At 39.5% G+C, this 11747-nt stretch overlaps 1 protein-coding gene across 1 annotated transcript; it reads right to left on the bottom strand.

Moving 5' to 3' along the window:
- Positions 1-959: 959 nt before the first annotated feature.
- LOC121930374 (opsin-VA-like) lies at positions 960-7080 on the bottom strand. The gene is made up of 4 exons (XM_042466597.1): positions 6750-7080; positions 5795-6123; positions 2499-2744; positions 960-1161 (listed from the first exon to the last, which is right to left on the bottom strand). The coding sequence occupies exons 1-4, from the start codon at positions 7078-7080 to the stop codon at positions 1027-1029; spliced, it is 1041 nt and encodes a 346-aa protein (XP_042322531.1). The 3' UTR covers positions 960-1026.
- Positions 7081-11747: the final 4667 nt, after the last annotated feature.

Raw genomic sequence — 11747 nt, 5'->3', positions numbered from 1 at the left:
TCTGGTGGAGAGTTGGGGCGGGGGATCAGAGGTTATGTCCAGAGTGGAAGAGAATACCACCTTCCACAACAATGAAAAAGGCATACCCAGACAAAAAGTAGACTTACGCTGTTGTATGTTACTAACAGGATAACAGTCAATAAATGCAAGTGGCTAAATGCGGACTAAGCTTTTCAGCAAAGCTTGGAAAAATTTTAACAGCAACCTGCTCTCTGGGGAGGAGTACAGAACTTGTAGCTCAAAAGAAGTAACTTTTCAAGCTCTGCTTTTTATGTTGTATGGACTTGCTGAATAAATTTTAAACAATGTTACTTAGAGAGTAAAAGTGAAACTTTTGACAAATATCCTTTCTTTACTTAAGATGTTTCCTCTAGTTCTGCTGCTCAGTTAGTGTCATTGCTTGTCTAGCTGAAAAGGCACCACCTATACATAAGAAGGAGCAGTGGCATCACAGTGGCTATAGCAGAAGGAGGACTTCCACACGGGGGTCACCATTTTGATGTCGCGGACGCATAGCATCCGGACGTTGCACGGCGGAAGTGACGCCATGAGTGTGCAACTAGCGCCTCACGACGCCACTTCCGGGGCACAGAAAGAAGCGCCATTTCGGCACTTCTTTCTTGCTGCGCCCAGGAACCACACGATTTGGCTGCTGCAGTTCCCAGACACAGCAACCGGCAGCGGCGGCAGAGCACCCTTCTTGGGCGCTCTGTAACGCGCCGTGGTTAATTTTAATCAAAGTCTCTTTGATTTCAATAAGTCTACTCTAAGTATGATGAAGTCTCTGGGAAACCTAATGTTTAGAAAATATTTGCTGTAAACAAGAACCTGTGAGATGAAGAAATAAAAAACAATGCATTTTTAAATATGTAGAAAACCATTAATAGGCAGCAATTGAAAAATTTATTGTCTTTTTGTATATTAACTGGGAAAATAACTCTGATAACGTACTGTCGTATCCTTCTCCAGTTGAAACTATATGGAATATTGTACAATTTAGTAAATGGATTTTGAGACAAATTCTTATCAAACAGGAGTCACTTGGTTTATCTTACACGGTGCTTTGCCTTCATCTGGAATTGCTGAAGTTGAAATGTCTTCTTCTGGGCTGGTTAGAACCACTTGGCCACAGGTTATAAATTCAACCGCACAGTCACGAAACTAAACGCACCAAAGGGGGAAAAAAGCACTTTGATCACGAGCTTTCTAAGATTGAGTAAAATAGCATTCCTTTCTGGTATAACAAACAACATCGCCCTATTTTCTAGTCAAAGTAATTCAAGAACAACACATGTAGCATAATGACAGGCCATTTGGTAATGTCTTTTCATGTTTAACATATGACAGCACAGCATATTGTGCCTCCTTCACAACTGTTCCAAGGCCAAGCTTTGCTATGGCAAAAGGCCTCTTTTTATATATATAAACAAGATGCATAGCAGTGTTCACCTTGTTCTTAAACAGACTCATGCTTCCCAGAGATACACAGTAGTGCTCTTCTTTTTTATCTTCAGCCACCAGAATGAATTTAAAAAAGCATAGCTGGCAAAGGGGCTGTAACTCACTTATGTAATGGAGAATCAAGGCTGCACAGATAATAGCTAGATTGCAAGACAAGACATATTTGTCCACTATATCTCCCTTTCCAGACCTAATATCTTCCACTTCCCAACATTAGAGCCAAGCTGCAACATCATCTATTCAGAATAACAAGGATATCAACAAAAAACAAAGAACATGAGACAATATAGATAACATATAACAGCATTCAAAACAATATGAGTAGTATCTAACAGCATACATAAAATGGACTTCCAGATAAATCCATTTTTATTCTAATCCTACAGCAGTTAAACCTCTTCTTTCTATCAGCATGTAGTGGCGCATAGAATCAGGCTATCAGCGATATTAGCATTTCTTAAAAATATTTTTAACCATAGTGCCTACTGTCATGATCCTTCTCACTAAATCTTTTGAGATTATAGTGGTCTTAAAAATGAGCATGAGTCAGAAATATAATGCTACTGCACTAAAGCAACCTCTACTTAAATGTCTCCAATAAAAGAGAGTCTACCAGCCTCTGAGGCCGTTCCACCACTGAACAGTCAAAACAGTTTTACCACCAGGACATCCTTCCTAATGTTTAGTTCCTATAATCTTAATCCTTTGGTCTGGGTCCTAACCAATGGAACAGCAGAAAAAAAGCTCACTCCATCTTCCACACAATAGGCATTTAAATATATAAAGATGGCTATCATATCAATAGTTCCCAATATTGGATGGTTTTCAGCTCCCAGACATCACAGCCATCATGGCCAATGATTAGGATGTAGGAAATTGGAGACCAACAACATCTGGGCCCCAAATGTAGGAACCATTGATCTAAACAAATAATAGTCCAAAGTGGCACCAGGTGAACAAGCTGGTAAAAATACAGTTGAGTGCCCCAAAACAGATTCTGCACAGTTTTTAACACAGCCTTAACAAATAGAACATACCTGTTTGTTCAAGAAGATGTAGATGATGGGGTTGTATACTGGACTTGTCTTTGAGAGATATGTTGGGATTGTTGCAGCCAAAGGTGAAATATTTAGTGCTGGATTAAAGACAACAATCAGAGCAAAGACAGTGTATGGCAACCAACAGATCATAAATGCTACCACCATCACTAGCACCATAATCACAGCTCGGAATTCTTCTTCAGGGCTACTTTTTCCTCCCAGTTGTTCAACTTTCTTGTTAAGCTGTCAAATCAAATCAACAGCATTAGCTATATGATGAAATCCATTCATTCATCTAGCTATCAGTTCATGTTAATCATACATCTGTAATAGAGATATTAACATATGCATGTTAAACATAATAAAAAATAAAAATAATAAATAATGTATTTATATTTCCTGCCTCTCCTTATGGGTGGGATTACAACTGGATAAAATATACTCAACTATACCATACAATTAAAATACAATCGATAGTAATAAATCCAACAAAAATGACCCTTCCCATTATACAACAACAAAGTTAAAAGCTAAAATTCCTTAATAAATCGTAGTCGATGAGTTGGAGTATTAACGTGAATGAGGCTTTTTATACTGGGTCAGGTGGGAAGGCCCACCAGAAGAGATCTATTTTGACAGCTTTTATGAAAGCATCTAAGGTGGTGATAAAACGGATCTCCTCCAGAAGGTCATTCCATAATTTTGGGGCAGCAGAAATAAAGGTCCTCTGGGAAGTTGTCATGAGTCTGATCTTATGTGATTGTAACAAGTTCTTCCCAGAGCAGGGACGTAACCAAGGGGGGGGGGTTCTTGGGGTCCGGACCCCCCCTTCCATTAGAAAAATGAATGGTGTGTGCTGCTGCACCGCCACACCCAAGCCCCATTATAATGATGGCACTTAGTCTGGACCCCCCCTTCCTAAAATCCTAGCTATGTCCCTACCCAGAGGTTCAGAGAGTGCAGGGCAGAATATGTAGGGAGAGGTGTTCCCGCAAGTATCCTGGACCAAAGCCATGTAGGACTTTAAAGGTGATAACCAACACCTTGTACTGTGCCCAGAAGTGCAGATATTTGTATGAAAGCTAATATTTTCCATATCACTGGTGCTCATATTGGTGGTTGGACTTCTCTTAAAGTTTAATTGTTTTGATTTTATTTTTAAATTAGGAAATTAGAATTTTGTAACTGTCTGTATATGTAGCTATACTTTGATATAATTATACAAATGAGGTGCACCGTTCAAGTTCAGTTCAGACTATTTAATTTTGTACACAATTTAATTTGCCCCAATGTGGATCCAGTCTGACCCAAGATTTGGAAATCTGCATCTTTGAGTTTCCCATTGACTGGCTTGAATCCAGTTGGTCAGTCCCAACTAGTGTGTGGTGTGTGCCTTCAAGTCATTTCCAGTTTATGGTAACCCTAAGACTTGGGGTTTTCTTGGCAAGATTTGTTCAGAGAAGGTTTGTCATTGCCTTCCCTCGAGGCTGAGAGAGTGTGACTTGGCCAAGGTCATCCCATTGGTTTCATGGCCAAGCTTGGGAATCAACTCCTGGTCCCCAGAGTTATAGTCCAATATTTAAACCACTATGCCATGCTGGCTAGATCCACCCCATCAATTGTTGATTGAGTGGCTCTAGTGGTAAAGGTAAAGCAAAAGAGAAAAAAGTACAGGACCATTTATAGGTAGATACAGGCTGCCTAGTAGTAGAGGAAATGTGCTAGAACCCCTTAGAGCATACCCAAGATGCAGAAATCAAGTACAATTGCACTGAAAAGCAAATATGAAGACCCTAATTAATGGTCAGAAGTAAAACGCTGCATTGAAAAGCCATGTGGTGGGCATGAAGCAGACATTAAATATCAGTGTGTATCAGCTGGAATGGCTGTCATCTAGAAAAAATCAAAAATCTGCATGATAGAATGGCATCTATACAATTCAGTGAGCTTGCAGCATGTTTCCTCAGTTCCTAGTACTAACTGGAGAGTGCTGGTGATATTTTGCTCCAGATTGGAGCTGTCAATGTTCAAAGTACAGGTCTTCTCTTTCACATCACCCCACCATAGAGGCGGAGCATTTGTCTTTGAAGTGATATTTGGACACATTGTCTTGTATACATAAAACACACACACACACACACAGAGAGAGAGAGAGAGAATCCCATAGATCTGAGGTGACCCAGCCCATCCACTCCAGTTTGGAATTAAGCTAATCCAGCATGTTTTAGCTCTGATCCAAATTAGCCTCAAGTACTTTGTTGTTCTCATGTATCTTCAAATTGATTCTGAATTTTGGCAACCCTATTAGGTTTTCTTAACATTTATTTGAAGGAGATTTACCATTGCCTTTCTCTGAGTCTAAGAGAGTATGGTTTGCCCAAGGTCACTCAGCTGGTTTCCATGGCTGGGTGAGGATTTGATCTCTACTGTCCTGGAGTCAGGGTTTAACATTCAAGCCACTATTCCATGCTGGATGATTCACTCTGAACAGCCTTGATGCAAATTATTATAAGAACCCCTGGAGGGCAGGAAAGCAGGTCATATGTTCCAAATTAAGACAGAGAGTATGTACTACTAAACTGATAGGACAAGGCTGCAGAACGTTTATTGCTATGTTATAAAAATGCAATAAAATCATTATTTAAATAAAAAAGATGCTATTGTGTGCTTATGTATTATGAGTTTTATGTATACATATGATTTTTTTCTCTTCAACTGCAGGAACATTTATGCCATTTATACCATAAACTTTATTGCCAGGATTGCTTGTGCCATTTCTGTCACGTTCCTTTATGCTAGTATCTCAAATGAGTACTTGAATAAAACAAGGCTGTTTCTTGTATTTGAAATATTTAATCATTGTTTCTATCATTTTCTGTTAGTAGTTTGTGGTGTTTATTTTTTAAATGAAATTAAATTTAAAAACGTCTTTGAAAGTCTTGGACTGTTTTTATAAGGTCTACCAAGTAAGGATATGAAAATATCCAGGAATTTTCAATGAAAACTTTCTGGGAGTACATTTACACTGTAGATATAATGCAGTCTGATACCACTGTAACTGCCATGGCTCCATCCTACAGAATCCTGGGATCTGTAGTTTTGTGAGGCATCATCACTCTTTGGCAGAGAAGGCTAAATCACAAATCTCAGGATTGCATAGGACGGAGCTACAGCACTTAAAGTGGTGTCAAAGTGCATTATTTCTACAGTGTAGATGCACTCTTTGTGACAGAAAACTATGAGATAGAATTAATCAGCAAATAGAAAACATAAACACTTACTTGTCTACTTACCCCATGCAAAGACCTAATGACATTACCATAAGAAAATCCAATGATCAAAACAGGAATGAAGAAGCAGGAGAGAAAATATACTATCAGATAGCTGTAGTTGCTCCAGGATCTTTCTTCCCATCCAATAGAGCATGAGGTCTGAACTCCTTCAGGGCCATATGAGCTCCAACCAAAGAGGGGCACCACAGCCCAAAAAAGACAGAAAACCCAGATAAAACCAAGTAGCTGGTAACCTCTTTTTGTACTCATCTGGAGGGTTCCCAAAGGTTGGCATACCACATTGTATCTTTCATATGCTAAAATAGTCAAAGACCAGAGAGACACAATTCCTGGAGGACAGTGAGAAGAGTTAAAAGGTTAGAAATTATAAGGCCACTTTTTATCAGAATTCAACACTTTTCTTCAAATGTCCTGCCCATGGCTACTGTAAAGTAAAACATACTAACTTCAGTGGAACATGCTCTCAAAAGGTCTTGTTATTTGTACACACTTCTGAGTCACATTGAAATCAGTAGATTTCCACATATAGATGTAATCAGGTTGTCATAGAAATGTTATAAAAAGCTTTAAGCTTCAACGTTGTATCCACTTATCCAGGAATATATCCCACTGAACCCAATGACAATTGAATTGTGTAGAAAATTGTGTTATCTATATTTGTCAAAGATTTCTAAATTTTACTAATAGGATGTGGGTTGTTTTGGTTTTTTTTTTTAGCAAAGCAAGAGGTAGCTATTATAACATAATGGAAGTCAAAGGCCTCGCATCAGTTGTCATTCAAAAAAGGATAAAATGTTTAGGTTGTTATTCAGTGATGTAAATTTTAAAATGGTTTAGTACTTTAGTTGTTGCTCTTTTAGTTCTTAGTCAGTTTTATCAGTATTTTGAATGCATATAAAAAGAGAGAAACAAACAGCCAGAGCAGCAGCAGTAGTAATCTGGTTATTTTGCTTACCAAAATAATTGACTGCAAATCCCTGGAAAATGCAGAATTTTCGGCCCAGGTAGAAATATCCATAGTAGTTTGTAGCTATAACAATAGTGGTGCCACACAGGGACATCATAAGATCCGAAAAGGAGAGGTTAAGAATGAACATGTTGATGGGATTACGGAGCTGAGGATTCTTCAGGGTTACAGCAATAACCAAAAAATTATTAAATATTGAAAACAAAGCATTGAGAAACATCAGAAAAGCCAAGACTCCATATCCAGCTTTTGGGAAAATGGTAGGTTTTACCATAGCACCCTCAGCTAGTTCAGTCACAAGAGAACTGTCATTCTCCATGATGGCAATATGCAGAACTACAGGTTTTTTTATAACAGTCTCCAGAAAATATGGCTCATTTTCTAAATGGACTGGGATTGTCTAGTGGTAAAAGTGCATGGGCATATAAACAACAACAAAAACATTTGAAATCCAGGAATTAAAGCAATAGCTGTCCTTTCTCAACAATGCCTTTGTTGCATTCACTCGAGAGGAATAAACAATTAAGTGTCCTAATAAGATTACACTGAAAACAATGGCAGTCTCCAGTTGACAGCATACACTGAGGCAACCTGGTGAAAAGCCTCAGGGTGGGGTGAGGGTTTGCTATAGAAAATAAAGGTGAATCAGGATGGAACATATGAAAAGATTATGTGAAATTATGCATGATATGGGGCAGGGGACAGGATAAGGAGATGGCTTTCTCATACTGCTATAATATTAGAACCTAGTGTCATCCAGTAAAGCTGAATGGTGGGAAAAAATCAGGCTAGAGAAAATGTTCAGCTTTTAATTCATTAAATTTGTTTCACAAGAGATAATGATGGCAACAAACTCAAACTGTCTTTAAAATATGTTAGATATGTTCAGTGCTGTCATTATGATTATATATTATTTCTAATATCAGATGCAGTATGACTCTCACTTCCAGGAAGGGATACAAATGAGAGGATTCAATTACATTCATATTCTCATAGTAGGCAATTGGTTGGTCACCATGTCAACAAATCCTGGACTCAATATGTTTTGATGTAGTGCAGCATGACCCTTCTTAGGTTCTTAAGCTAATTTTCAAAATGTAATGATGGTTATATAAGAAAGAAAGGGATGAGTCATCTTATGGCTTTGTCCTTTGCACTTACTATTTCCCATTTACTATGTGTATAGGTTTTTATAAGGAAACAACCTGTTTTTTTCTAGACTTTGTAATCAAGTTTAGCATTTTTGGAAACCGGGTGTATTTTAAAATGTAATTACCTTTGTCACATCTTTCTTTATCAGAAGAGAGATCAGGTTCATATCAGATCTGATATTTCATGATGTAATTCTTCTATAATAGTAGTTCTTCTTTGAGATCCAAAATAATATAGTGTTAGTGTAGAGGAGAGTATAGATGCAATCAGAGTATTGAATGGTTCCCTTTTTATAAAATGCAGCTCTTATACCGTAACAGATGACTCGATCAACCTTATCACACAAGAAAAGAAAGCGAAAATGTAGCTGAAGAGTATCGCCTTTTTCTGTGGCTTATCGCATGACATCGTAGGGCTTCAGTTCCCTTTCCATGGGGAATAGTTTTAAAAGCAGATTGTGGCGGGTTACAAACGGCCCTCAAGGGGCCGTTTTCCCGCCGCCGCCATTCGCTGCGTAGGGAAACCCCAGCGGCCAGACCGCAAGGCTTCCCCACGCAGCAAAAAAGGAGCGCTGAAATGGCGCTCCTTTTCAGAGCGCGGAAGTGGCACCACGAGGGGCGGAGCACACCCTCGCGGCGTCACTTCTGCCACGACACATCTGGATGCACAGCATCCAAGACGTCAAAATGGCAGCGCCCGTGTGGATGAGCGCCGCCATAAAGTCCGCACTCCGCACGTACTGGGAGGAAGGGCCGTCAGGAAGGTAAGAACCTTCCTAACCCTAATATGGCCCTTCCTAACTCTACTACGCGTGGAGCGCGTACTTTATGGCGGTTTATAACCCGCCTGTGTTTTGTTTTTCTAGCAGGAAAAATCCTGTGAGTATCCCTACCTTCCCTCAGCAGCTGTTTCTTTAAGAGCCCTCACTATTGGGGCAGGCTGAAGCAGGAGACAGACAGATATACACAGGAAAGAGTGAGGAGGAACTCAGCCTTTTCTCTATCTCACTTGCTCTGTCCCTGCCTTTGCCTCAGTAGCTTTTTCTTAAAGAGCTCTGGCTTGGAGGGAAGGCTGAAGTGATCCCCAAACTGTCCCCTTTAAGGGATTTTGGAATTCAGCTCCCAGAAGCTTCAGCCATGTTGGCCAATAGCCTGGAATTCTGGTTGATGAAGGCCAATTCTAGGTTTCTGCAGCCCGGAACCCAATTATGTATGGATGGTGCCATCTATATGTGGTGCCGTCCATATGGGGTGCACATGCATGACCAAGTGCAGTGCAATATCTGCACCTCTGGGCACTGCGTTTACACCATGGATGCATGACAGATGCAGTCATGGCATGCGGAGCACACCGGAAAGAGAACCTGCTTTTCACAGGTTCTTTTTACTCCAGAGGGACGCCACATGGTTTGGCTGCTGCGGCGTCCCTCTGGTGTTATAATGGGAGCCTCCAGTCCGCCATTTTCGGGCGGTCTGTCAAGCCCCATAGTAAGACAGATACTATGCATTGGACTTAGGACTGGTATGGTTGACTAAGGGGCTAAACAGACTGATGTTTAACACTGGCCTCAGGGCAGAGTGGGGGCATGGTGTTTGCATACCATATGCCCGGATGCAGCCTCGACACCAGCGTGCAGGTGCCGCAGTCCCAATCCAGCACTGAAAGGGGATGTGGGAAGCCATTCCTTGGGCCGTCTGTTCAGCCCCTTAGTTATTACTAACAGTTTCCAAATGACCAGAAGCAATGCTATCTTTGTTTAGGTTGGTCAAGAGGGTCAACAAATGTAATTTTCCATGTACCACACTGTACATTCCCATTGCTTGATATAATGCAATAACAACATAATTTATGTCCTTTACTGTTTTAAGAATTTCTCTTCTTAGTCCATGTTTAGCTATTCAGCACAGTGTAGTCCTATAAAAAACACCCTCATTTGACAATGTTTCAATGTAATTAGCATGTGCCGAGAAAAAAAATCACAGCAAGTCCAAATATAGAATTGCTAAGGAAGACAACAGACTGTACACTACTTTAAGTGCTATAAAATATTTCTGAATTCTAAACATGTTTTAGAATCAGAATTCAACGTGTGAATATTTTAACTTGTTCTGTTGTGCCCATCACTTTCCTTCAGTGTATTTTTCTGTTAAATGACCTTTTAAAATATGCAACTAGACTCAGACTGGGAAGTTTTGAAGAGCAGAAACATACAATTGCAAAAAAAATGCTGCATGCAATTTAAACATGCAAGAAATGAAAAAGATGTGCTATGTTAACTGATAAAATGAGTCAAGCCCAGCCATCAGGCAGCAAGAAATGTTTACCTGGAGGGAAGGGAAAGAAGCAAAATGTATGAACACAGGAATGTGTGTGCCTTTCTCTATCAAGTAAGTGTTTCAAGTCAATAAATTTTCTTTTTAATAAAAACAAGAGACTTAAATCCAATTATTCCTTTGAATTAATGGGAATTTGGTAAGTCATAACTACCATTGTAAAGAATGACAAGGTGTTGTCAAATTCTTGTTGGAAGACAAGAAGGCTGTCATTCTTTAAAGTTCAAAATAGGGTCCAAATGAGGCTGATTCCAAATAGGATTCTGTAATGCATAAATTGTGGACTCAGATCTAACATAAGATATGTAAACAAGGTAAAGCAATTTATTTTAGTGCAATTTCATACAAGCTCAGCATCTGTTTTAAAATATATACACACATACAATCAAATTATATTTGTTGTTTAACTGGAAATTCCTTTCCACTAAAGGCTTCTGTCAAGGGTGTTTCATTGCTTCGGGCCAGCCCAGGCATACCTGAAGCCAGTCTGAAGTAAGTACAACATTATAAAGTATTTATAGGTGCCAATCCCTAAGCAAACAAGCTAGGTGGCTTTGCTTTGAGCTGGCTGAAGGCATACAGTAGCACTAGACCTAAACGCTGTAGCATCTAGGAAGCTCATGTGTCTGATTTCAACTCTTTTCATCTAAGACGTTGATTAGAGGGGCTGTCGAAGAACAGTTTTTTCTTTGACAAAGAGATCTTCTGTTTGAAAGGCTGTCTAACCTGTTTTAAAGAAACCAAATCATAAGAAGGGACTTTAAACCTACCCATCAGTTCTTAGCTTCTAGGAAACAGATTAACCAGGCGTGCAAGTCAACTGGCCACAGTCTTCCCCGCTATGGTGAGATATGCTATATTTCTCTTTAAATCATTGCAGTTATAGCATTTATTTCCATATTTGCATGAATAGCTTTAAATTAGCTTGTATGAATATTATACAAATCACTATCCCCTTTTATCTTCGTTCTTTGGTGATATATTGGAGCTACCTTACATATGCCCCAAATGTCCCCTTTCCCCCAAAAAAATTTCCTGTGTCTTTTCTACTTTCTGTCTGGGTTAATGTTGGGTTAACCCAAAGATTGTCTGATAATAAATCTGCTTTTGCAGGGGGTTTTAACTTTAAGCCCTGTTTTTGCATGGGATCCCTCCTGTGTGATAAACTCCTAGTGTGATTTGTCCAAATTCATCCAATAGGCTTCCCTGGATTTGAATCCTTGTCTCCTGGAGTCCTAGTCTAGCACTACATAACACTACAGTGTCTTGTGCATGTGTGAGTTCTCCTATAGAAGCAGCTGAACCTTTTTGCAGGATATAAAATATCTGCATTCAGTTCCAAATTGCTGAAGTGGAATTCCACATGTGGTGCCATTGTTCATGCAGGAGTGAATTCACCATGGATCACTGCCATTCAAAACAAAGATTCCATAGTACAACCAGTGCATAACTCTGCATGAAAAGATTTATACTGTGCAACAATAATGCAGGGTTTTGTTTT

Source organism: Sceloporus undulatus, chromosome 5 (genome assembly GCF_019175285.1).
Source record: "Sceloporus undulatus isolate JIND9_A2432 ecotype Alabama chromosome 5, SceUnd_v1.1, whole genome shotgun sequence".
Lineage (NCBI taxonomy): Eukaryota > Metazoa > Chordata > Lepidosauria > Squamata > Phrynosomatidae > Sceloporus > Sceloporus undulatus.
The sequence above is the reverse complement of the archived record's forward strand: the minus strand, read 5'-3'. Positions and strand labels throughout refer to the sequence as shown.